Below are 27969 nucleotides of genomic sequence, written 5' to 3'. Positions count from 1 at the left end.
TTTTACGGTTAAATTCCGCCGACTGAGATTTTTTTTTACTATAAAATCAACTTTGGTACTGTTTTTTTCCTTATACAGTAAAAAGTTAAAGTAACAATGATTGTCACACACACACACACACACACACACACTAGGTGTGGTGAAATGACCCTCTGCATTTGACCCATCCCCTTGTTCCACCCCCTGGGAGGCGAGGGGAGCAGTGAGCAGCAGCGGTGGCCGCGTCCGGGAATCATTTTTGGTGATTCAACCCCCAATTCCAACCTTTGATGCTGAGTGCCAAACAGGGAGGTAATGGGTCACTTTTTTATAGTCTTTGGTATGACTCGGACGGGGTTTGAACTCACTACCTACCGATCTCAGGGCGGAAGAAACTAAAACATTAAAAAACAAACAAAAAAAAACATCAAAACAACAAGATTTTACGGTTAAAACAAACAAACTGGCAGCTCTGTTGCTTGAATTGTACCGCTAAAAACAGTGGTATTGTTTTTCCATTTCATTCCATTTATTCAAATTATTTATATGCTGTAAAAAAAAACACTGCTTCTACTGTAAAGTTCTGGTGACTGAGCTACCAGTTTTTAAAGTAAAATTAAAAAAAAAAAATTTGCAGCTTATGTAAAAAATATTGTTAATGTATTATAGATCCACATGTATTTTCATATATTACTCATTGTTGAACGCGGCCCTCTGAGGGCAACCATAACTGCGATGTGGCCCTTAATGAAAACGAGTTTAACACCCCTGCCCTACAACTACCTCTAGGGGTCCCTGCACCCCACTGTATTTGTTTATTTAGTTTGCCTTTTCTTTGGCCCACCTCTATAGTGTTATTCATTTTCTCTACCTACAGTAAAGTAAAAAACACCTATCTATAAAAAGAGTTATTAATAGTTATGTGCAGTAAAACTTTTCATGAACCCAACTCACCTTAATGTGTGTTCCTAAATTTGTGCCGGACGTCTTCGATGAAGAGAGCAGTTTTGGTTAACAGAGTAAACAACTAAAAAGTAAGGTTTTGGGCATTGTTGTCTAAATATGGCTAAGGACATGCATTGTTGTGGGTTTCCTGCGCGTCATCTTCATCACTAAAGGAAAAATAAAATCCGCGGGAGAGAATTCCTCTGCCATTTTCAAGTATGTTTTTTTTTTTTTTGAGTGGTGAGCTTGAAGCGTTCCTCTGTCTCTGACTCCCTCGTCATCATGTGAGGATGTGCGTGACTGTAATGATTTTACTTACTAGTATTGATGACCCGCCTTATCTTGGCTCTGATAGATAGTAGTATAGTACAAACCCCGTTTCCATATGAGTTGGGAAATTGTGTTAAATGTAAATATAAACGGAATACAATGATTTGCAAATCCTTCTCAACACATATTCAGTTGAATATGCTACAAAGACAACATATTTGATGTTAAGCAGGGGCGTCCATAAAAAAGACGTTGCTTGGATGGCAACATATGTTGCTCCAAAACCTGTATATACCTTTCAGCATTAATGGCGCCTTCACAGAAGTGTAAGTTACCCATGCCTTGGACACTAATACACCTCCATACCATCACAGATGCTGGCTTCTGAACTTTGCGCCTAGAACAATCCGGATGGTTCTTTTCCTCTTTGGTCCGGAGAACACAACGGCCACAGTTTCCAAAAACAATTTGAAATGTGGACTCGTCAGACCACAGAACACTTTTCCACTTTGCATCAGTCCATCTTAGATTCCTATAAGCTGACAGCATTTCTGGGTGTTGTTGATAAATGGCTTTTGCTCTGCATAGTAGAATTTTAACTTGCACTTACAGATGTAGCGACCAACTGTAGTTATTGACAGAGGTTTTCTGAAGTGTTCCTGAGCCCATGTGGTGATATCCTTTACACGCTGATGTGGCTTTTTGATGCAGTACCGCCTGAGGGATCGAAGGTCTGTAATATCATCGCTCATGTGCAGTGATTTCTCCAGATTCTCTGAATCTTTTGATGATATTACAGACTGTAGATGGTAAAATCCGTAAATCCCTTGCAATAGCTCGTTGAGAAGTGTTGTTCTTAAATTGTTCACCAATTTGCTCATGCATTTGTTCACTAAGTAGTGACCCTCACCCCATCCTTGTTTGTGAATGGAAGCTGCTTTTATACCCAATCATGGCACCCACCTGTTCCCAATGAGCCTGTTCACCTGTGGGATGTTCCAAAAAAGTGTTTGATGAGCATTCCTCAACTTTCTCAGTCTTTTTTGCCGCTTGTGCCAGCTTTTTTGAAACATGTTGCAGGCATCAAATTCCAAATGAGCTAATATTTGCAAAGAAAAACCCAAAGTTTTCCAGTTCGAACGTTAAATATCTTGTCTTTACTGTCTATTCAATTGAATATAGGTTGAAAAGGATGTGCAAATCATTGTATTCTGTATTTATTTACCATTTCACTATGTGCCAACTTCACTGGTTTTGGGGTTTGTAGATGATTTAACTAAAATACAAAAAAAGACCAAACCTGTGTGTTTATTGGAGGGCATTTAGATGTTAGAGATTAGATGCAAGCTGATATGAAGCGATACTTGTTTTTTTTTGGCTGATATCAGATCGAGACGCTCCCAATTACTGTCATGTCTGTGATCATGTTTTGTTTAGTTATGTTTTGCTTGGTTTTTGGACACTTTTTAGTTCTTGTCTTCACTCCCTTGCTTTGTCACCATAGCAACCATTAGTTTCACCTGGTTCACATCCTTATGTCACGCACCTGTCTCACGTTTTCACATTTTGAGTCACGCACCTGTTGTCACTAATCATGTCACCAGTATTTAAGCTTGTTGTTGCCAGGCAGTCGGCCTGGCGACATTATCTATCCTATCCATCCATACTACCGCTGCTACCCGTGAGATTTCTGTTTGTTATAGTTCATGCTTCATGCCATGCCACAGTAAGTGTTTTTGTTTATTGTTCATAGTTTCTGCCTTTGTGCAAGTTTTGTTTCATTAGCCAAGTTTGTTCTCCGCCATTGTGCGCGCCTTTTGTTTGCTTCCTTTTTTTGTAGTTTGTTAGTGTTTAAATAAATATGTACTTACATTCACGCCTTGCCCGCGACAACTTATGACCAAAGAATGTACAGTAACACAAAGACAATCTCATTTTGTTCGATACATTGCAAGTTTATTCATAGTCACGTCACAACTCTCCTCATGTTACTCGTCATTAAAATCCTAAAATGGAACCATTCCAAATATCAGCAATCATGGGTCAGAACCGCAGGCACAAGCTTTAAATGTCATTTCTACGGCAAATCCAACTCCTTCTGCCTAAACGTTCAACTGTACACAAACAAGTCGTTCTGTATTATCTAAGTATCCATATCTGTGAACCATCCTAAATCTAGACACTTCTTTTTTGGGGGGGCGCACATTAAAGGTGGCGCTATAGCTTCAAACCAGGTCCTGGTTCAGAGAGCCGTGTCCTCAGAGCCAAAGAGCCTGGTGGCGATGGCTCGGCAATCAGCCACGGAAGCGTTCCCATCAAAATCGGCGGGCAGGATGTCGGCATCAAACTCTTTCAAGTAGTTGTCCAGCTCCTCCCCGTGAACAAACACCTGAGGACCAAGGTACCCGTTAGCACCGTTAGGACTGGGTGGACTAGTTCCCTTCATACCCGTTCAAGCAGCTTGCTCTTCATGAAAGGCTTGACCACATTGTAGGTGGTGGTGAAGTACCAAGGCTGGTGAGTCACGTGGACCGCCTTGAAACGGGCCGGGAAGGAATCCTGCAGGCAAAAATGTTCTTGAATCAAATTTTTTTTAAATAATTGAAAAAAGTAATAGTTACTTTTCTGTGTTATGTTCCGACCTGAAGCATGTCCACCATCTTCTTGAGCTCAGCCGGTTTAATCCCTGAGGCGTGCTGCATGGTGAAGCCCTTGAAGTTCTCGATCAGGACAAAGCCGTTGATCTGAGTCTCCTCATTCTCAAGCAGCTTCTCCAGGATCACACAGTAGGCTCTCAGGATCTGACACATCGTTGGGGATAATCAGACATTTTGGGGGAAGGGGGGGCAGATGCTGCAGCTAGAAAACGCTACCGTGTCAGGGTCTCACTAGTGATGTGCGGATCGATACTGAAATATTGGTAATACCGGATTTTTATGCTCTAATATCGATCCTCAAATTAGAATATCAATACTTTAGATCAGGGCTGTCCAAACTTTTCCCACCAAGGGCCGCCTGTCTGACACCGGCTCTCTGTGACTGGGTCCTGAACTTTCTCACAAACCGGCCCCGGTCAGTCAGAATCGGCAACCAGACATCAGGCACAAAGGTTCTAAGCACAGGGACCCCTCAAGGCTGCGTGCTGAGCCCCCTATTGTACACCCTCTTCACACACGACTGTGTGGCCTCCCAGAACAACACCAGTATCATCAAGTTTGCAGATGATACTACGGTCGTCGGACTGATCACCGGGGGAGCTGAGGCAGCGTACAGAAGGGAGGTAGCGGAACTGGTGGCCTGGTGTCAGGATAATAATCTTTCCTTGAACACAGACAAGACCAAGGAGATGATTATTGACCCACGGAGAAGGAGTGCACAGTACACACCTCTGTACATAGGGGGGACAAAGGTGGACAGGGTGAAAACCTTTAAATTCCTCAGGACCCACATCAGCGAGGACCTCACCTGGGATCACAACACCCAACAAACAATAAAGAAAGCCCAGCAGCGACTGTACTTCCTAAGAAGGCTGAGAAAATTTGGCATGCCACCCAAAATTCTCAGTAACTTCTATAGAAGTACGGTTGAGAGTGTCCTTACCAGCTCAATCACGGTCTGGTATGGAAACTGCACTGCTAAGGACAGGAAGGCACTCCAGCGAGTGGTTAAAACTGCTCAGTACATATCAGGAGCAGCCTTCCTCTCACTACAGGACATGTACTCTACCAGGGCCACCAGGAGAGCACACAACATCATAAAGGACAGTACACACCCCAGCACAGTCTCTTCAGCCTCCTACCATCAGGCAGACGATACAGGAGCCTGAAATCCAGGACTACGAGACTGACAAACAGTTTCTACCCACAGGCCATCAGGCTTGTGAATGCTAACTTGTGAATGCTAGCCTTTTATCTTTTTGAACAAAAGACAGCTACCATGACCACCCCCGAACTGTGAACCATCACTGTAGACACTTTTCACTAAAGACACTTTAACTGCTGCTGTGACCAAATGTCACCACCATATTTATATTGTTGACTGTAAATCAGAATGTGCAATAATGTTATGTTACTTACTGTGCCTTGTATATACATTTTATTTTTTATTTTTTATTTTTAGCTAAGTACCGTGTGACTTGTTGAAGGGTGGACTAGCAAAGTAAGATTTTCATTGTACGGCAAACTGTCTGTTTAACTGTGCATATGACAATAAACAATCTTGAATCTTGAATACGGAAAAGTCAAAGTATGCGGGAGCCGTATTGATATTTCTATATAAAAACATGCTAAAACAGATATTGTATCAGCTTTCTATTATTGGTAACTAAGAATATTATTAATAATTATAAGTTAGAACATTTCAGCTTTTTCTCATTACATACCAACTTTTTGCTCCTTTTTCTAACATTTTTACTGTCTGCATTTCCCCCATGTAAGAATAGAATTAAAATATCACTGATACAAATAAAATGGTGTGTCAAAAATTCTGCCTGTATGAAAAAAAGTGACGCTCAGTTACATATTCTGTTTATTATGGTTGTAATTTTCAAAATAATTAATTTGTTAGCATTATTTTATTTTATAATTAACTAACCACATATTGTTTATATTTTAAGTATATTTTTTGTGAGCTTCTAATATTTTAGGATAGGGGTGTCTAAATTTTTTCCACCAATCAATCAATCAATCAATCAATGTTTATTTAATATATAGCCCTAAATCACAAGTGTCTCAAAGGACTGCACAAGCCACAACGACATCCTCGGTTCAGAGCCCACAAAAGGGCAAGGAAAAACTTACAACGCAGTGGGAAGTCAAGACCAAGGGCCGCATACTGAAAAGTCAAGTATGGGGGGGGCATTTAAAAAATGCTAAAGGCTTATGCCTGTGTGTGTGTGTGTGTGTGTGTGTGTGTGTGTGTGTGTGTGTGTGTGTGTGTGTGTGTGTGTGTGTGGATATATATATATATATATATATATATAAAATATACATATATATATATATATATATGTATGTATGTGTGGGAAAAAAAATCACAAGACTACTTCATCTCTACAGGCCTGTTTCATGAGGGGGTTCCCCCCATGGTATGTGAATGCTCCCATTAAAATCTCCTGATGATTGAGGGTACCCCCCCTCATGAAACAGGCCTGTAGAGATGAAGTAGTCTTGTGATTTTTTTCCCACACATACATATATTGCGCTCTACTACGGTATCGAGCACTATTTTTTGGATAACCTTATTAAGACATATATATATATATATATATATATATATTTATTTATATTTATACATATGTATAATATATTTATTATTGTGGTTGTAGTTTGCACTGGTGCATAATATCTCAGGCTAATTTTGTTTTCGTAATGGCCTTTTAAGTACATACAGTATCAATACAGTAGTGGTGACACCAGGGGTCAGGGCCAGCAAGGCCTTCTCTTCAGGCCCAAACACTATCAAAAGAAGGATTGCCTTACATTTATAATTTAAATTCTAGTATGCGATCCATAAAATTGTATTGATTTATTACCAACAGTCCATTAGCTTTATTTTGTAGCATGTATGTCTATGTTTGTTGGATTTCTTTTGTCCAATGAAAATCAGGCTTCTATGTGTTGCCATGTCATTTTGATCTGCCCAGGGCCTGCAGAGTGAGGATTGAAGGCAGATGCCACTTAAACGACAGGAGCAGGTTGTCTCTTCATCCAACCACATTCGTCTGACCGAGCTTGCTATAGCAGGCGCCATAACGTCAACATTTTTCATTTTCTCCTTGAGCCTATGTTTAAATCACAGTTTATCAGTATTGTCTATATCAGTGTTTTTCAACCACTGTGTCGCAGAACACTAGTGTGCCGTGAGATACAGTCTGGTGTGCCGTGGGAGATTATGTAATTTCACGTAATTGGGTTAAAACGTTTTTATGCAAATCAGTAATTATAATCCTCAAATGTGCCGTTGTTGAGTGTCTGTGCTGGCTAGAGCTCGGCAGAGTAAATGTGTAATACTCTTTCATATCAATAGGTGGCAGCAGGTAGATAATTGCTTTGTAGATGTTGGGAGCATGGATGTCGGGAGGCAGTGTGCGGGTAAATAGGTATCTAATGCTTAAACCAAAAATAAACAAAAGGCATTGAAGCTTAGGGATGGCTATATACAAACCCCGTTTCCATATGAGTTGGGAAATTGTGTTAGATGTAAATATAAACGGAATACAATGATTTGCAAATCATTTTCAACCCAAATTCAGTTGAATATGCTACAAAGACAACAAATTTGTTGTTCAAACTGATAAACATTTTTATTTTGCAAATAATCATTCACTTTAGAATTTGATGCCAGCAACACGTGACAAAGAAGTTGGGAAAGGTGGCAATAAATACTGATAAAGTTAAGGAATGCTCATCAAACACTTATTTGGAACATCCCACAGGTGAACAGGCAAATTGGGAACAGGTGGGTGCCATGATTGGGTATAAAAGTAGATTTCATGAAATGCTCAGTCATTCACAAACAAGGATGGGGCGAGGGTCACCACTTTGTCAACAAATGCGTGAGCAAATTGTTGAACAGTTTAAGAAAAACCTTTCTCAACCAGCTATTGCAAGGAATTTAGGGATTTCACCATCTACGGTCCGTAATATCCTCAAAGGGTTCAGAGAATCTGGAGAAATCACTGCACGTAAGCAGCTAAGCCCGTGACCTTCCATCCCTCAGGCTGTACTGCATCAACAAGTGACATCAGTTTGTAAAGGATATCACCACATGGGCTCAGGAACACTTCAGAAACCCACTGTCAGTAACTACAGTTGGTCGCTACATCTGTAAGTGCAAGTTAAAACTTTCCTATGCAAGGCGAAAACCGTTTATCAACAACACCCAGAAACGTCGTCGGCTTCGCTGGGCCTGAGCTCATCTAAGATGGACTGATACAAAGTGGAAAACTGTTCTGTGGTCTGACGAGTCCACATTTCAAAATATTTTTGGAAACTGTGGACGTCGTGTCCTCCGGACCAAAGAGGAAAAGAACCACCCGGATTGTTATAGGCGCAAAGTTGAAAAGCCAGCATCTGTGATGGTATGGGAGTGTATTAGTGCCCAAGACATTGGTAACTTACACATCTGTGAAGGCGCCATTAATGCTGAAAGGTACATACAGGTTTTGGAGCAACATATGTTGCCATCCAAGCAACGTTACCACGGACGCCCCTGCTTATTTCAGCAAGACAATGCCAAGCCACGTGTTGTATTAACGTGGCTTCATAGTAAAAGAGTGCGGGTACTAGACTGGCCTGCCTGTAGTCCAGACCTGTCTCCCATTGAAAATGTGTGGCGCATTATGAAGCCTAAAATACCACAACGGAGACCCCCGGACTGTTGAACAACTTAAGCTGTACATCAAGCAAGAATGGGAAAGAATTCCACCTGAGAAGCTTAAAAAATGTGTCTCCTCAGTTCCCAAACGTTTACTGAGTGTTGTTAAAAGGAAAGGCCATGTAACACAGTGGTGAACATGCCCTTTTCCAACTACTTTGGCACGTGTTGCAGCCATGAAATTCTAAGTTAATTATTATTTGCAAAAAAAAAAAAAAAAAGTTTATGAGTTTGAACATCAAATATCTTGTCTTTGTAGTGCATTCAATTGAATATGGGTTGCAAAGGATTTGCAAATCATTGTGTTTCGTTTATATTTACATCTAACACAATTTCCCAACTCATATGGAAACGGGGTTTGTAAAACGAAACTAAAACTTAAATGGCTGCAAAGTAAACACAAACAGAATGTTGGACGACAGCAAAGACTTGCAGCGTGTGGAGCAGCAGACAGCGTCCACAAAGTACATCCGTACAGGACATGACAATCAACAACAAAATAGGAGCGCAAGACAAGAAGTAAAACAGCAAAAAACTCAAAATAACTCATGGCGTGATGTGACAGGTCGTGACAGTACACCTACTTTGAGACAAGAGCTATAGTGATGCAGGGTTGGTTATGGTTTGAATTCATATCCAACAATTGCGAGAACGACTTTTTATTGTCAATATCAGTTGCTGAGTTTCATTTTTTAATTTAAATTTTTTTTCAATGAAAAAAATGTGCCTCGGCTCACGAAAGATTGAAAAACACTGGTGTATATACTGTAGCTAACTGGTCATTTAGCATTGCTTCAAACATGGTCACAATGTTTATTTGCATTTTTGTATATTTTTTTATGGTTTTACGTCGTGATGGCGGTGGTATTACCTCATCAAAGGTGATCTCCTCCAGGTCCCAGTTCTCGATATTGAAGAGCAGAACCACACGGCCGTACTTGTCCCTGCTCGGCAGGACCACGGGGTAGCCCGCCTCGATGGTGCTGCGAACCGCCTCAGGGGTTAGGTTCTCAAAAAGCTCCGGGTACTCCTTCCTGAAGCGTACGTAGCCTGAAACACAAACGTCAACATTGCATCTTCTTATTGTGTGTGCACTGTCTCGGTTAAAGGGGAACTGCACTTTTTTTTATTTTATTTTGCCCCTCAGCCATACTCTTGTGAGACAAGAACACACGTCTTTGTGTGCATTCTCAATAGTGAAAAACTGCTAGTAAGAGACGGCTAACACTGAGCTCTGAAAACATTCTAAAAACGGCAACAATGCTCTATATACAGTAGTTGCCATGACCTGCATGTCAACCAAGCAATGTTGACATTGCTATTGTAAGAGCTAACTCCGAGGAACTACTTTTCCGGCGTTGTGACACATCGCCTTGCTCACATTACTACTAGCTAGCTAGAGCTGCTAATAACGTAGGTTGCGACCTGCCATAAAATAAAGAAGGAGCTTGAGCTATGTCTGTATTAGTGTTGTCCCGTTACCAAATTGTATTTCGATACTTTTCGGTACTTTTCGATACTTTTCTGAACAAAAAATGGCATTATTGGCTTTATTTTAACAAAACATCTTAGGGTACATTAAACATATGTTTCTTATTGCAAGTTTGTCCTTAAATAAAATAGTGAACATACAAGACAACTTGTCTTTTAGTAGTAAGTAAACAAACAAAGGCTCCTAATTTAGTCTGCTGACGTATGCAGTAACATATTGTGTCATTTTCCATTCTAATATTTTGTCAAAATTATTAAGGACAAGCTGTAGAAAATTAATTATTAATCTACTTGTTCATTTACTGTTAATATCTGCTTATTTTCTCTTTCAACGTGGTCTATCTACACTTCTGTTAAAATGTAATAATCACTTATTCTTCTGTTGTTTGGATACTTGGCATTAGTTTTGGATGATACCACAAATTTAGGTATCAATTCGATACCAAGTCGTTACAGGATCATACATTGGTCATATTCAAAGTCCTCATGTGTCCAGGGACATATTTCCTGAGATAATAAACATAATATAACATTTTTTTAAACGAAAAAAAGATTTTGTGATGCTAAGTATTGACTAGATACGCTCCTGTACTTGGTATTATTACAGTGGATGTCAGGTGTAGATCCACTATTGGCGTTTGTTTACATTTTTTAGAGGCGGTATAGTACCGAATATGATTCATTAGTATTGCGATGCTATACCAATACCGGTATACCGTACAACCCTAGTCTGTATTGCGTTTCAGTTAGGAAAAAGTTAATGCTTGGTTAAAATGTACGCATCTCATTTGTATGGCAGGTTGTGGCACCAATTTTTCCAACTTTAAATAATCCATACACTACCACATTGATACAGTATAATTCTCAATAAATGGAACACAGCAAAAGACCATCGCAACATTGCTAGGGAGCTTTTTTTTTATGAGGGGTGAGGATTACTCTGGCAAAGTGCTGAAAGATACACCCATCCCATCAGTCAGCATGCCACTGTGACCGGGAAATGCAAGTCACTGTTTTATGTTCCTATTTGTAACATTTAGCAATAACGCGCCAAGGCTTACAAAGTCTGCCATTAGTGGTGTGAAACACAGAAAAGTGCTCTATAGGTTGACAGAAGGAGCGATGGTAAAATCAACGTGTCCAGGAAAGAAGTTACAGTAATGCTTAAACTGATAAACTTCTGTAAACATTGCATGTTATTAGTAATGTGCCCGTTACTACATTACATATACACTATACCTATAACATGTATACTGTATAAAATTGTGTTGGGGGGTTTTGGATGTTTTTTAGAGCGCTTTATTGGCGGAATAGATGGTATTCCCATTACCTGCATTGTTGGCCGCCTCTTACTAGCATTTTTTCCTTATTTATAATGCACAAAATGCGAACGGCATTGTCACGGCCAGGGCGCATTCCATACCTACTCAGTGGCCTAGTGGTTAGAGTGTCCGCCCTGAGATCGGTAGGTTGTGAGTTCAAACCCCGGCCGAGTCATACCAAAGACTATAAAAAATGGGACCCATTACCTCCCTGCTTGGCACTCAACATCAAGGGTTGGAATTGGGGTGTTAAATCACCAAAAATGATTCCCGGGCGCGGCCACCGCTGCTGCTCACTGCTCCCCTCACCTCCCAGGGGGTGAACAAGGGGATGGGTCAAATGCAGAGGACAAATTTCACCACACCTAGTGTGTGTGTAACAATCATTGGTACTTTTTACTTTAATGCGCCCTCATCCTTGCGCTCTGCTTGTCGCACCTCGGGACACGCCCACGGCTGCGCACATCCAGGGACGCGCCGGGCGCGTCTCCGCCCTGCAGCAGCCGCCAGCTGCAATCATTCACTGGCAATCAGCGCACCTGCCTCTGATGAGAGAGCTGCCTTCTTAAGCCTGCTCAACCTGCCATCCCGGGCCGGAATATAATCTTCTGTTGGCGTACAGTAAGCGATCATCTGATGCTTGATGCAACCTTGCTCTCTCTCTGTTTTCCCCTCCGTGTTTTCAGTGTGTGTTTTCTCGTGTCGACCCCGCAGTACCCTCCGTCGTCTTGAAAGTGAGCTGTGCGTCTCACTTTTCCCTGGATCTCCCTCTGGACTCTGACTGCCTCCCTCGATCCTTGACTTCCCCAGCTTTGGACTCGGACCTGTAGACTCCTCTGTCCCATGGACTTCCTCGTCTCTCGTTCAACATTTACGGTAACACTCAACAGCTAATCTACACACATAGTCTTACACCATACACACTCTTGGATTTTGTCACACTCCAATTCTTTAGATTAGTTTATTAGTATTGTTTAGCTTTATTATATATATATATATATATATATATATATATATATATATATATATATATATATATATATATATATATATAATAAATTATTGAACATTACTGCCCCCTGGTGTCTGAGCCGTCATCTCCCTTAGTCAACCGTAACAGGCATGTGTTTTTGTCTCACATAGGGAGTGTGAATAATGGGCAAACTTCCAAAAAAGTGCATTTCCCCTTTAAGGTTATGCCCCTTAACAAGAATGTTGCTGTTCCCGAACATGTACAGTCCTGCTGTATGCGCTTTTCATGCCCCAATTAACCAGAGTGTGTTAATGCGTGTATGTGTGTGTGTGTGTGTGTGTGTGTGTGTGTGTGTGTGTGTGTGTGTGTGTGTGTGTGTGTGTGTGTGTGTGTGTGCGTGTGTTTGAGTGTTCACAACCCTCAATTAACCCCGCATAAAAAGTATGTGTCAAAAGCGCATTGCATTCACTAAAGCAGTGGTTTTCAAACTTTTTTCCACCAAGTACCACCTCTAATGATCAACATTAGATTACAGTAGCGTAGTAGGCCTAAGTAGTCATTAAAAACAAGACGGAGGTTTTATTTAACAAGCATATTTAATATTTTGGGCCGTTGTAACTTTACACACAGTTCGAACAGTAAGACTGTGTTTGAATATTTAATTAAATGCTTATTTGGCATAACACTAGGTGGTGCATGGATAGCACAGTTTACGAAATTTCGGACTATAAGCCGCTACTTTTTTCCTGCACTTTGAACCCTGCGACCTATAAGATGGAGCGGCTAATTTATGGATTTTTCTTCACCGACGGCCATAATAACAAAACAAAACCAAACTGAGAATGTTTTTTTTTTATTGTTTGTGCTATGGCGCCATCTTTTGGACGTGTTCGCCCACTGTAGTTGCTGCAGTGTCCTTCCATTTGTCGGTAGTGCTAGAATCATATTTGCCAACCCTCCCGAAAATCTCCAGGGGCAACCATTCTCCCGAATTTCTCCCGATTTCCACCCGGACAACAATATTGGGGGCGTGCCTTAAAGGCACTGCCCTTAGCGTCCTCTCTCACCTGAAAGGGAGACTATTATATATGTCTCCGTTATCAATGGGATAACGAAGGGGAAGGGATATGCTGCCTGCACATTTTGTAGATCAGACTTCTCCATTGAACACTGTGGCCGAACGGATATACTCATTCATGAACGAATTATTTATATATATATATATATATATATATATATATATATATATGTATATAAGAAATACTTGAAAATATATACCCTCCCACTATGTTTATAAAAGATGCAATAATCACATAAGTGTAAGCAAATTTAAGTAGACATACTATCAGTTATTGACATAATTGTGTGCTTAGTTGTTGTGTAGCTGCCAGCTACACAACAAGTGTTGGCTGATACAGATATTGAGCCGATACTAGAGATGGGTTGATGAGGCGTCATGAAGCGTTTCGACACATTGCAAAACTGTATTGATACTGTGTCGATACTGTGTCACTAAATACTGACATCTGCTGGACATTAAAAATCCCTACAGGCAACCTATGGACCGACTTAACTGACACTGATTTTATGACCTAGTATATACAATAATATAAACCAAGTCATTGTATTTCATTTAGGATTATTTCATATCTTCATTTAAATAAAAATATATTTTCATCTTTTTTAGATACAGTCAATAAAAAAATGTGAACATGTATCATAACATGGAAATCTAAGAGAACGTGTTGTGAATGAGGATGCTTGTGGACTGGGATTTTTTTTAATTAATTTTTTACACATTTTTATTTAAAAAAAACAACGTTTTTCCAACGTATTCAATTTTAGACGATTTCTTTCATTGATTGATTGAGACTTTTATTAGTAGGTTGCACAGTGAAGTACATATTCCGTAAAATTGACCACTAAATGGTAACCCCCCAATAAGTTTTTCAACTTGTTTAAGTCAGGGTCCACTTAAATTGATTAATGATACAGATATATACTAACATCATAATACAGTCATCACACAAGTTAATCATCAGAGTATATACATTGAATTATTTACATTATTTACAATCCGGGGTGTGGGATATAGGGGGGGGGGGGGGGGGGGTAGGTTTGGTTGATATCAACACTTCAATCAATCAATCAATCAATCAATCTTTATTTATATAGCCCTAAATCACAAGTGTCTCAAAGGGCTGCACAAGCCACAACGACATCCTCGGTACAAAGCACTTCAGTCGTCTCTTCTTAATTATTATTTCTCCGGCTGTAGAAAAGACCCGCTCACAGGGCACAGAGGAGGCGGGAGTGCGACACAGTTCGCGTATCGGTCACGTGACCAAAACAGCTCATGATCGGTCACGTGACTTTCTAAAAGCGGTACGCGCACCGACACAGGGTTTCGCTCTATGAGCTCGACGCATGCGCCGATGCATCGGTGTTGCCGGACCCATCACTAGCCGATACGATATCAGCCCGAATCTTACACACGTTTATTATTATGTAATGTAGAATATTAGAAAAGGTTTGTTCAATGGTAAGTATGAAAAATAATTAATTAGTTTTTTGGCAAAACCTAGTGGCCACAATGATTCCTTGAATTAAGCGCATGGCACAGTAAATTGAATGATGCGGACACGTTTGTTACTGGATACTTTCTGATAGGCTTCTGCCTTGTGGACTTTGTATGCGTAAGTAATATGCAACAATAATGTTGTTTTAGACTGCAATATTGTTCAATTAAGAGCACTTATACGTGTGTGCTATTGTGTGCTTAGTTGTTGTGTAGCTGCCAGCTCCTAGTAAGCTATATTTGTAAATGTTTGTAAGAAAAAAAAAAAAGTTTTGATCAATGGTAAGTATGAAAAACATTAAACATATTAAGTGTTCATTTGTTTTTTTGCAAAACCTAGTGGCCACAATAATTCCTTGAATCAAGCGCATGGCACAGTAAATTGAATGATGCGGACACGTTTGTTACTGGATACTTTCTGCCTTGTGGACTATGTATGCGTAAGTAATATGCAACAATACTTTTTTTCATTCTTGTTCATATTGACAACAAATGTGTTGTTCTAGACTGCAATATTGGTCAGTTAAGAGCACTTATTATGCTCGTGTGCTATTGTGTGCTTAGTTGTGTCGCTGCCAGCTCCTAGTAGGCTATATTTGTACATTTTTGTAAGAAAAAAAAAAAGGCTTTTCTTGAAATAAAAAAATATTTTAAAATGTTATGTTTGTTACAAATAGGGGTACAACTTTTTCGCTTCCGGTACGAGACCAATATTGAAACCTTGAGTGTTGGCTGATACAAATATTGAGCCGATACGATATCAGCCCGAATCTTACAATCGTTTATTATTATGTAATGTAGAATATTAGAAAAGGTTTGATCAATGGTAAGTATGAAAAACATTAAACCTATTCAGTGCTAATTTGTTTTTTCGCAAAACCTAGTGGCCACAATAACTCCTTGAATGAAGCGCATGGCACAGTAAATTGAATGATGTGGACACGTTTGTTACTGGATACTTTCTGATAGGCTTCTGCCTTGTGGACTATGAATGCTTAGGTAATATGCAACAATATTTGTTTTCATTCTTGTTCATATTGACAACAAATGTGTTGTTTTAGACTGCAATATTGGTCAGATAAGAGCACTTATTATGCTCGTGTGCTATTGTGTGCTTAGTTGTTGTGTAGCTGCCAGCTCCTAGTAGGCTATATTTGTACATTTAAGTGAACATACTATCAGTTATTGCTGAAACATGAAGAAGGGGCCAGATTAAAAATAAAACCAGCTTTTTCCTACTCCTTTTCGGACATGTTGAATTGCGCTGTAAACAAGTGATGTACTAACTTAGTTTTCAAGCGATGCAGTAATTACATAAGCAGTACAGTCCACTGTGAAGTTCCCAGCAGAACCAGAGTGAGTTCACGTGTAAAATAAACACGCTGTCCCAGTTGGACACAAAGGACGTCTTTGTGAGGGTCCTATCAAAGACCCCAATTAACAAACACATGGCTCCCTGTCTCACCCACGGACAGAATTTGTGCTAAACGAGAGCACAAAAGAGGCCCCTGCGGAATCCACACAATGCTAAAATAATGCGGAGGATGATAGGAAGACGCTTTTACCCTTCATGAGCTCGTGGGTTCTGACGACGTCAAACTTGCGGGCCCTGAGGAAACGCAGCATCAGAGAGTCCGGCTTGTCCCCGAGACGCTCCAGGACCAGTTTGGTCAGGTCGTTCCCCTCGGCGGCCCTGTCCTTCATCATGGCCCGCAGGTCTTTGATGGATGACGCCCTCCTGTCCTCGGTCTCGCTCAGCTCGTCTTTGGCCTGACACGAAAACACGTTTAAGTGTGATTTCTTCTCGATTACTTCAGTAGTAGCACAAATGACCTTTTGAGCAGTGTGGCCTGGCATTTTGTGGCATGGTCCAAACACGGGCCCGTGATCCTTCACTGTCAGATGCTCCAGCTTGGACCGCATGGCCTGCTCCTCTTCTGACACCATGCGGAAAGATCCGGTCTGAGTGACGGAGGAACATTTATGTTAAGCCCAATCTTTATTGAGCCAAGCCACATGCGACTTTTTATACCAAAATCGGCGCCTTGAGTCTTGACCTATACCGATATTAAAGTGCATAGCACATAATGTTGTTATTTTGTGTTTGTATGTGTATACTGTATATGTGTGTGTATATCCATCCATCCATTTTCTACCGGATGTCCCTTCCGGGGTGGCGGGGGGTGCTGGAGCCTATCTCAGCTGCATTCGGGCGGTAGGCGGGGAACACCCTGGACAAGTCACCACCTCATCACAGGGCCAACACAGATAGACAGACAACATTCATATAAATATATATATATATATACTGTGTATATATATATATATATATATATGTATATATGTGTGTGTGTGTGTGTGTGTGTGTGTGTGTGTGTGTGTGTGTGTGTGTGTGTGTGTGTGTGTGTGTGTGTATACACATGCATATATTTGTGTGTATATATGTATATATGTGTGTATATATGTATGTGTATGTGTCTATATACAAATAGACATATATATGTATATATATATGTGTGTGTGTATGTATGTATATATGTGTCTATATTCATATAGACACACACATATATCTATATATATATATGTGTGTGTATATATGTATATATGTGTGTATATATGTATGTCTGTATTAGAGATGCGCGGTTTGCGGACACAACCGCGGAGTCCGCGGATTATCCGCGGATCGGGCGGATGAAATTTAAAAAAATAAGATTTTATCCGCTCGCGGGTCGGGTCGGGCGGATTAATTAGATTTTTTTTTTTTTTTTTTTTTTTTTTTTTTTGCGGGTGGCAGTTAAACCAATTGGGAAATATATATACATAGTTAAATGTTGTTACCCACATACGAAAAACGAGCAGGCACCTGCAGCATATGCCACAACAGAAGAAAAAAAAAAGAAAAGAGATGGACACTTTTACGGAGCGGAGGGACGCCTCGCCGGGGTCCGGGACCGAGGCTCCTTCCCCCGAGAGGGACCCACCGGGAGCCGTAGCTGAGGCGATCCGCGAGAAGGGCCCGACGCACGTCCAGGGTCACTACCGCGCCCACCGCACCGACACCCCGCCTCGTCCGCTTTCGCCGCGGCCGGCGTCACGCGCAGCAGGTAAGCAGCTTACCTGCCCGCCACCCCCGTGGCCGGGGGCTCGTAACATGGGTCACTCCGCGCGCTCCGCCCGCGCAGCTTACCTGCTTGCTCGCAAAATGATTATTAGCATTCAGACAGGTTAAAATGTTGCTAAAACCATCACTTTTCTATCAGTCACAGTGACTTTTCAAAACAAAAATATTACAGCAAAAATCATATGGGTTGATTGACATGTTTATTCTGTAAGCTAACTTCAATAGTTTGAAATTATTTTGACAGTTAATGCCAGTTATCCTGTCAACCTTTCACAAGACTTCAATTTGTTAATTGAAAGTATAAATAGTATAAACACTTTTAACAGTATGTCGTGCTGTGAAATACAGCCGACAGGATGGCGCACCAAACACAAAGCAAGGCCATGCTGCAGGAGAACAAAGGACTTCTTTCATTTAAGGTTTGTGATAAACCATCAAACTCATTCGTTAAAAGGACTCTATAGTAATATAAAGCGAATTTTTCTGGACATTATCATGCAAGAAAAGTTTATTTTTGGGATCGCGAACACCGCGTAATGATTTTTAAATGTTGCATTACATTATTAACTGTCCCATGTGATCAGCCAGTGCGATTGGAAGTCCATGCTCAATTATTGCCTCCGTAAATAAAACTTCGGCATTTATCACATCCAAAGAATCTGTTTGGGCGACGAAAAACGTTGAAAGTTTTCCACTTGTATCGCTAGCAACGGCATATTAGACTTGTGTTTTTTTGTCCCAACGTGGTCTTTTACATCGCTAATTCCTCCGTGTCCGATCGAAAAATCTTGTCTGCACAAGGTGCAATTCGCGTAGTTTTCACCCTTTTTTTTTTTTTTTTTATTAATATTAGATATATAACAACGGGCGGATGGCGGGCGGATGCAGTTCTGAACAAACGTTACATCGGGTGGATGGCGGATGGTTGACGACTTTCTGCCGCGGTTGCGGATGAAATAAATTGCCTATCCGCGCATCTCTAATACACAGGTATATACATATATATAACCATATATACATATGTGTATATATATACTGCATATATACATAAATATATATATATACAGTATATACTGTATATATACATAAATAAATAAATATATATATATATATATACACACACATACACACGCACACACATATACATACACATGTATACATACATAAATATATACATATACATACACATACATACAAAAAACTAATTAACACTCTGTAGGGTTAATGTTTTTCATACTTACCATTGTTCTCGGAGTAATTTCACTTGATCAAAATGTTTACATTTCCCATATTTACACATATATATATATATATATATATATATATATATATATATATATATATATATATATATATATATATATATATATATATATATATCAGTGATGTGCAGTCACTAGAGGCAGGTGAGGCAGGGCCTCACGTGCCATCATGGAAAGAAAAAAAATGTAAAAAGAAAAAAAATTTTTTTTAATTGTTATATGTATCCAGTGATTATACTATAAAGTTATTTTCCATTTAACTTCACCAGTTTTAGATTATTTTTATTCAAAATCGCTGAATTTTCACATTTGCCGTTCAAATACTGAGAAGAGACTTGCGGTGATCAGCAGCCAGTTGAGGCACGTCACTCAGTTGAGCCTCACCATGGATTGCGCAATGACTTGGCTAACTGCTGGCCTGCTGTGCAGTGAGACCGTATTGCTATATGAATTATATTATACATTTACATAGTTTAGTTAGCTGAGGTATATAATGTACAGTGTATTTTGTCAACAACTGTATGTGTGTAACGTATTTCTTGTGCTGAGCAATCATAAAACGGCTGCAAAAGACGCCCTGTGTGAGGCTCGCAGTAATCCCGTCTCCTGGTGGTAGAGGGCGGTAGTGATCCCAGAGATCATTCATGCGACTACTCGGCTGCAGAATAAGTGACAACAAGCAGCAACAGTTAGCAGCGATCGTTTATTTTTTCCTCTCGCCTGGACTATTAACATGGAGGATTACATATCTAAAATAAAACAGTTTTCTAAACTGGACTTTCAATCGAAGCAGGAGGTAATAATTAAAGGAAGATCTCCATCGAGACAAAGAGACTTTTAAAACTGAAGAAAGATAAGGAAGACTTCTAAAAACAAGTTATCGATGCTTTTGTTCAAAAGGAGCTGCGCATGGACTTCATTTATAAGTAAAGGTAAGACCATAATAACGTTTTTTTTTATTAAATGTGCTTTTTTGTGTGCTCCAGTTTGTATGTGTAAAGTTAAAGTTAAGTTAAAGTACCAATGATTGTCACACACACACTAGGTGTGGTGAAATTGTTCCTCTGCATTTGACCCATCCCCTTGATCACCCCCTGGGAGGTGAGGGGAGCAGTGGGGAGCAGTGGGCAGCAGCGGCGCCGCGCCCGGGAATCAATTTTGGTGATTTAACCCCCAATTCCAACCCTTGATGCTGAGTGCCAAGCAGGGAAGAATGCTGTTATGAGCTTTTAAACATAACCCGTTAACTGCTGCCAATCAAATGGTGAATAAGATACTCTTTAGGGTTCATATGTTTGTAAATCTGACTGTGATGAAGTCAGTGCCTCACCAGCCATCAACCTCACCGCACGTCACTGATATATATATATATATATATATATATATATATATATATATATATATATATATATATATATATATATATATATATCCATCCATCCATCCATCCATTTTCTACCGCTTATTCCCTTTGGGGTCGCGGGGGGCGCTGGAGCCTATCTCAGCTACAATCGGGCGGAAGGCGGAGTACACCCTGGACAAGTCGCTACCTCATCGCAGATATATATATATATATATATATATATATATATATATATATATATATATATATATATATATATATATATATATATATATATATATATGTAATGGGAAATGTAAACATTTTGATCAAGTGAAATTACTCCGAGAACAATGGTAAGTATGAAAAACATTAACCCTACTGAGTGTTAATTCGTTTTTTGGCAAAACCTAGTGGCCACAACAATTCATTGAATTAACCACATGTTTTAGACTGCAATATTGTTCAATTAACAGCACTTATTATGCTTGTGTGCTATTGTGTGTTTAGTTGTTGTGTAGCTATTAGCTCCTAGTAGGCTATATTTGTATATTTTTTTAAGAAAAAAAGGATGTTCTTGAAATTATAATATCGTTTAAAATGTTATGTTTGTTACAATTAGGGGTACAACTTTTTCACTTCCGGTATGAGACCAATATTGGAGCCTTGACTGTTGGCTGATACAGATTTTGAGCCGATACAATATCAGCCCAAATCTTACACATGTTTATTATCATGTAATGTGGAATATTAGAAAAGTTTTGATCAAGTGAAATTACTCCGACGAGAACGATGATAGCTATGTAAAACATGAACCTTATGACAGATTTATGCTTTTGAAGAGGAGTGTTATTTTTTTTTGACAACACCTCATGGCCACAATAATTCATTCAATTAAGCACATGGCACAGTAAATTGAATAATGCGGACACGTTTGTTACTAAATACTCTCTAATACGCTTCTGCCTTGGAGACTTTATATGTGTAAATACTATGCAACTATTGTGTGCTTCGTTGTTGTGTAGCTGCTAGCTCCTCGTAACCCACCATGTTTAACTTTTGTAAATTTTGTAAAAAGAAAAGTTTAAAAAGGTTATGTTTTTTACAATTTGGGCAGAAGTTTTGAAGCTTTTTTCACCAAGTACCACATCAGAAAACACTTGGCCCTCTAAGCACCACCATAAGGACCAACATTAAAATACAGTAGGGTAGTAGGCCTAAGTATTCATTAAAAACAAGGCGGAGGTTTTATTTAACAAGTATGATTAATATTTTTTGGCCATTATTCATAGTTTGAACAGCAACACTGTGTTTGCATATGGGGAAATAAAAGACTGTACTATAATCAAGTGATTATTTGGCGTACCACTAGATGGATAGTACACATACCACTGTTTGAGAATCACTAAATTAGGGGTACAACTTTTTTCACTTCTGGTGCAAGACCGATATTTGAGCCTCAAGTATTGGCCGATACCGGCATTGTTCCGATACGATGTCAGTACAAATCATACATATTTTTATTTTTTTGTAATATTGAATTTTAAATCGAGTGAAATTACTCAAACAGAGAACAATGGTAGGTATGAAAAATAATAACTTATGTATTATTAACCCTATGACGGACATATGCTGTATTTTAAATTGAAATGGAGTATGGTAATTTTATTTTTTTCTCTTATTTATTTATTTTTTTTCTCATAAAAAAATACAATCATGTGTGCTTACGGACTGTATCCCTGCAGACTGTATTGATATATATGGATTTTTTTTTTATGGTGACACAATAATTAATCAAGTTAAGCTCCTTATGCAGTAACATGACTGATGCGGACACGTTTGTTTCTGGATACTCCCTTGGAGATTTTGTATGTGTAAGTAATATGCAACCATATTTATTTTATACTTGTTTGTATTAACAAATGTCATGCATAGACTGCAATATTGTTCAATCAAGGACACATTGCCTAGTTTGCTGTTGTGTAGCTGCTAGCTCCTGGTAGCTTATAGTCTACTGTACCACGTTTATATTTTGTAAATTTTGTAAAAAAAAAAGAAAAAAAAAGAGAAAAAAGAAAGAAAAAAAAAGAAAAAGGATTTTCTGAAAATTTAAAAATGTTTTTCAATTTTTTATGTTTGTTTCAATTACGGGTACATCTGTTTCACTTCTGGTATAAGACCGATACGATTTTAGCCCGAATCATACTTAACTGCATTATTTTGTCATGTGGAACGTTAGAAAGGTTTGATCAAGTGAAATTACTCTAACAATGTGAAAAAAACCCAACATATGTAATATTAACCTTATGACAGACTTATGCTGTATTTAAGTTGAATTGGAATGTTTTTTTGTTTTTTTGGCAATCAAGTTGAATTATGCGAACACGTTTGTTACTGGATATTTTCTAATAGGCTTCAGCTTTGAATACTTTGTATGTATAAGTAATATGCAATCTGATACTTGCTTATATTGACAAATGTGATGTTTTAGACTGCATTGCTGTTCAATTAAGGACACTTATTATGTATGTCTAGCTTGTGTGCTATTGTGTGCTTAGTTGTTGTGTAGCTGCTAGCTCCTAGTATCACCTTTCAGTGACATGTGATTTTTTTTTAAGGGGGTTGGTTCAACAAATCCAACACGCCAAAATGTTTTTATGGGCACAAGAGAAGAACGTTATTAAGGTTTTTAAAAGTAGACATTTGAGTCTTTTTGAAGCACATGTGTAGTATTAAAGATTGAAGTAGTTTTAGTCAACATACTGTCATTTTTAGGATACACTGACAAAAACACACTGTAGTGGACATGATTGACTTTTCCAAATAAATCCTAAAGATATTTGATGCCATATGGAAGGATGGGTACCGAATTCAGTACTTTTTCAGGTACCGGAGTCCGTTGGTACTACCGGGTACCGATGCACTTTCAAATCAAACAGCTGGTGTGTAATAAGTGCAATATCTACAGTTTAATCACAAAAGAGAAGAATAGTGCATTCAACTTACTGGCAAAGACTACTTCTTGCCTATGACAACACACTGTAGCCTATATACTACTGCCATCTAACGTCTTGGAACTGCAACTGCATGCAAAGTACACTATATAATACAGTACAGTCTAAGAAAACAAGCACACTGGACAGCGCAGCTCAGTGTTAAATGTTAAATACAAACATTTATTTTTAAAAATGTACATTCATCAACACATTCGAACATGCACAAAAGTACCGAAAATCAATTCAAATGTGAAAGGTACCCACCCATCCCTAGTAATATTTGTGTAACCAAGAACATTTTTGTTTTGCAATATGAACGACAAAGTGTTTTACAATATTATTACAAAATGCAACAACCAAAAAAAGTTGAATTACAAGCGATGTTTTTTTCACTTCTAAAGTTAATGTATTTATTTTTGAATATTCTGTACGACCAAGCAGAGATATTTATCATTGCTGTGATCTTCACAAAAACATTTTAAAAATTCAGTAAATAACAGATAAGTAAAAGGTTTGTTATGAAAATATGACAAAAATAAATACAATGTTATAATTGAGTTATGGACACACACAAAACGTCTACATGCTGTACATATATTGACAGGTATGATTAGATGTTATGATTTTATCCAGATCAGGGGTCCCCAAAGTACGGCCCGCGGGCCGGATCCGAACCCCCAGCATCCAAAATCCGGCCCACGGGAAGTCCCAAGTAAAAAAAAAAATTGTTTTTATTTTGAATTTTAATTTACATTTTTTAAAATCTTTCCTTTCTAATCAATTTTCTACCGCTTATTTCCCTTTGGTGTCTCTTAGCCGCTCAGGCCAATCATATTGTCTAAAAATTAATGTTCCCATCGATAACGTGACAATGTTAAATGTTGATGAACATCAATGTTAATTGATGCTAAATGACAAAACGGATTATAAAGACAATGTATATATACATATATAAATATATATACATATATATATATATATATATATATATATATATATATATATATATATATATATATATATATATATATATATATATATATATATAAAGCCCGGCCCCCGGCCAAATTTTTTTAACCCAATGCGGCCCCCGAGTCAAAAAGTTTGGGCACCCCTAAACTAGATACTAGAAGTAGGAATCTTACAACTCACGATTCGATTCCGATTCTTAGGGTGTCAATTCGATTCAAAATCAATTATCCATCCATCACGGTTCTCATTTTAAACCGATTCTCACAATACACTATTAAAAAAAAAAATTATAAAAAATGAAAATTAATAAATAAATAAATACGAATAAAAAAAATAAAAATAAAAATAAAAAACTTTTCAAAAAAGTGTACAGGTTACAATTTTTTAATAGATTTTTAAAAATGATGAATGGATTTAGAATCAGGTTAAGAAATAATCTTAATTGAGGTGTGTAATTTTTGGGGAACCCTACTAGATACTAGGGGTGTGAATCTTCAATCCGATTAAATTCAGAATTGATTCTTGATTCAAACCGATTCTCGCATTGTATTAGTTGGTATAATGATTTCAATGAAACTTTTTTTTTTTTCCTCAAAACAATTGTTACAGGTTAGAAAAACATATTCAAAAAGAAGTATTCTTATATAAAAAAGATAAATACAATAATAATAATTATTATTATTATCATTAATCGATTTTTTAAAATTTGAATCGATTCAGAATCAGGAAGAATAAAACTTGCAATTCGGATGTGAATCCATCTTTTTGGGAACCCTTCCTAGAGACCAATACAAAGGACATTGCATACAAAGTTATTAAACACATTTTCTGACTCCAATAATTATTATGGCATATTGTTTTTTTCTACCCTAGGTGATTTTTTATTTTTTTTTGTTGGGAACCATTTGGCATTGATTGACAAATATGTACAAAAGATACTTTTTTTGTACATAATACATACAATTTTTCCGACCAATCAAGTGAAATTGCATAGTGGTTGGTCATCTCTGGTTAACATACTAAACCAAAGCACCTTCTTAGTCGATACCTCTTACATGACTGCAGTGATGTGTGTACATTCCTAAGCAGACCCCAGTGGGTTAATCTGCTTCATGTGATTAGAGGAGCTGCTAAAGCCACGACTTTAAAAACACCTTAAATCAGTCAAACATAAATCTGATGGAACTTACAGCAGCCATGTTTGCAGCGTCTCGCAGCAGCGTCACTGTGGAGACAACGTCACCATGTCAAATGTCACACAGTTTGATGCTAATTCATCCAGTTCATTGAATTAGACTCTTCAAGCACTCTACATATTAAGTGTAAACAAATGTTTTTATGGTTGGATTTATCTTGATTTTGTGAATGAGTGAATTATAAAAGTATGGAGCATCATTCAGGCTTACCTTGAGCAGAGCAGTGTGGAGCGGAGGCTGGGAGTGGTGCAGGAGGAGGAGGAAGAAGAGTTCACATAGAAGGACAGAGGACCAGAAGGGGGGAGGAGTCATCACTTCATGACACAGTGGATAACGAACATGGCTCATTTACATAATGCAAAACCAGTGAAGTTGGCACGTTGTGTAAATGATAAATAAAAACAGAATACACCCATCCATCCATTTTCTACCGCTTGTCCCTTTTGGGGTCGCGGGGGGTGCTGGAGCCTATCTCAGCTGCATTCGGGCGGAAGGCGGGGTACACCCTGGACAAGTCGCCACCTCATCGCAGGGCCAACACAGATAGACAGACAACATTCACACTCACATTCACACACTAGGGCCAATTCTTTTAGTGTTGCCAATCAACCTATCCCCAAGTGCATGTCTTTGGAGGTGGGAGGAAGCCGGAGTACCCGGAGGGAACCCACGCAGTCACGGGGAGAACATCCAAACTCCACACAGAAAGATCCCCAGCCCAGGCTTGAACTCAGGACTACTCAGGACCTTTGTATTTGATTTGCAAATCCTTTTCACCTTATATTCAATTGACAAGATACTTAACGTTTGAACTGGTAAACTTTGTTATTTTATTGCAATTGCAAACCCCGTTTCCATATGAGTTGGGAAATTGTGTTAGATGCAGAGGTGGGTAGTAACGCGCTACATTTACTCCGTTACATCTACTTGAGTAACTTTTGGGATGAATTGTACTTCTAAGAGTAGTTTTAATGCAACATACTTTTACTTTTACTTGAGTATATTTATAGAGAAGAAACGCTACTTTTACTCCGCTACTTTTATCTACATTCAGCTCGCTACTCGCGACTAATTTTTATCGATCTGTTAATGCACGCTTTGTTTGTTTTGGTCTGTCAGACAGACCTTCATAGTGCCTGCGTTTCAACAAATACTGTCACTGGTGACGTTCACTCCGTTCCACCAATCAGATGCAGTCACTGGTGACGTTGGACCAATCAAACAGAGCCAGGGGTCACATGACCTGACTTAAACAAGTTGAAAAACTTATTGGGGTGTTACCATTTAGTGGTCAATTGTACGGAATATGTACTGTACTGTGCAATCTACTAATACAAGTTCCAATCAATCAATCAAAAGTGTGAAGGAAAAAAGAAAATTTTTTATTTCAACCGTACACCCCGTCAAAAGCCTAAAGACTGACTGCACAGTTCCTGTCTTCACAATAAAAGTGCCGCTCCATCGCGCCTGCGCTTTCAAAATAAGAGTCTCCGAAAGCCTGCGCAAACAAGCTAGCAAGCTACGGAGTTTGCCGCCAATGTATTTCTTGTAAAGTGTATAAAAACGAATATGGAAGCTGGACATATAAGATGCCAAAAACCAACCACTTTCATGTGGTATTAGACAGAAAGGAGGAACTTTTTTTCTCCTCCATTTGAAAACCTGGACGTTTGTCATCACTACTGTCTGATTACAATCAATGCAAATCATCAGAATCAGGTAATACACCAACTTATATTCTTGTCTTTATGAAAGAAAGGAATCTATATGTGTTAAACATGCATGTATATTCATTAAAACACCTTTAACATGTAAACAAAAACGGCAAAAAAAATAAATATAAATTATATACTGTATATATCTATGTATATATATATATATATATATATATATATATATATATATACATATATATATATATATATGTGTGTGTGTGTGTATATATATATATATATGTATATATGTGTGTGTGTGTGTGTGTGTGTGTGTATATATATATATATATATATATATATATATATATATATATATATATATATATATATATATATATATGATATGTGTGTGTATGTTACTCATCAGTTACTCAGTACTTGAGTAGTTTTTTTACAACATACTTTTTACTTTTACTCAAGTAAATATTTG

The 27969-nt window shown here is 38.4% G+C and overlaps 1 protein-coding gene across 1 annotated transcript; it reads right to left on the bottom strand.

The window, feature by feature from the left end:
* Positions 1-3134: 3134 nt before the first annotated feature.
* On the bottom strand, positions 3135-26086 carry LOC133616111 (retinaldehyde-binding protein 1-like). The gene is made up of 8 exons (XM_061975215.1): positions 26035-26086; positions 25819-25853; positions 16769-16897; positions 16501-16705; positions 9443-9621; positions 3837-3995; positions 3643-3753; positions 3135-3583 (listed from the first exon to the last, which is right to left on the bottom strand). Exons 2-8 carry the CDS (start codon positions 25825-25827, stop codon positions 3437-3439), a joined length of 939 nt encoding a protein of 312 aa, XP_061831199.1. The 5' UTR covers positions 25828-25853; positions 26035-26086; the 3' UTR covers positions 3135-3436.
* Positions 26087-27969: the final 1883 nt, after the last annotated feature.

Source organism: Nerophis lumbriciformis, linkage group LG15, assembly GCF_033978685.3.
Source record: "Nerophis lumbriciformis linkage group LG15, RoL_Nlum_v2.1, whole genome shotgun sequence".
Lineage (NCBI taxonomy): Eukaryota > Metazoa > Chordata > Actinopteri > Syngnathiformes > Syngnathidae > Nerophis > Nerophis lumbriciformis.
The sequence above is the reverse complement of the archived record's forward strand: the minus strand, read 5'-3'. Positions and strand labels throughout refer to the sequence as shown.

What these genes read in the sequence shown, in the direction of transcription:
- LOC133616111 (XM_061975215.1), bottom strand. An exon ending in AACCCACGAGCTCATGAAGG is followed by an intron (nt 9,622 to 16,500) that starts GTAAAAGCGTCT and finishes TTTGTGTTTCAG; the next exon opens with GCTACGTACGCTTCAGGAAG. An exon ending in AGATGGTGGACATGCTTCAG is followed by an intron (nt 3,754 to 3,836) that starts GTCGGAACATAA and finishes TTTTGCCTGCAG; the next exon opens with GATTCCTTCCCGGCCCGTTT.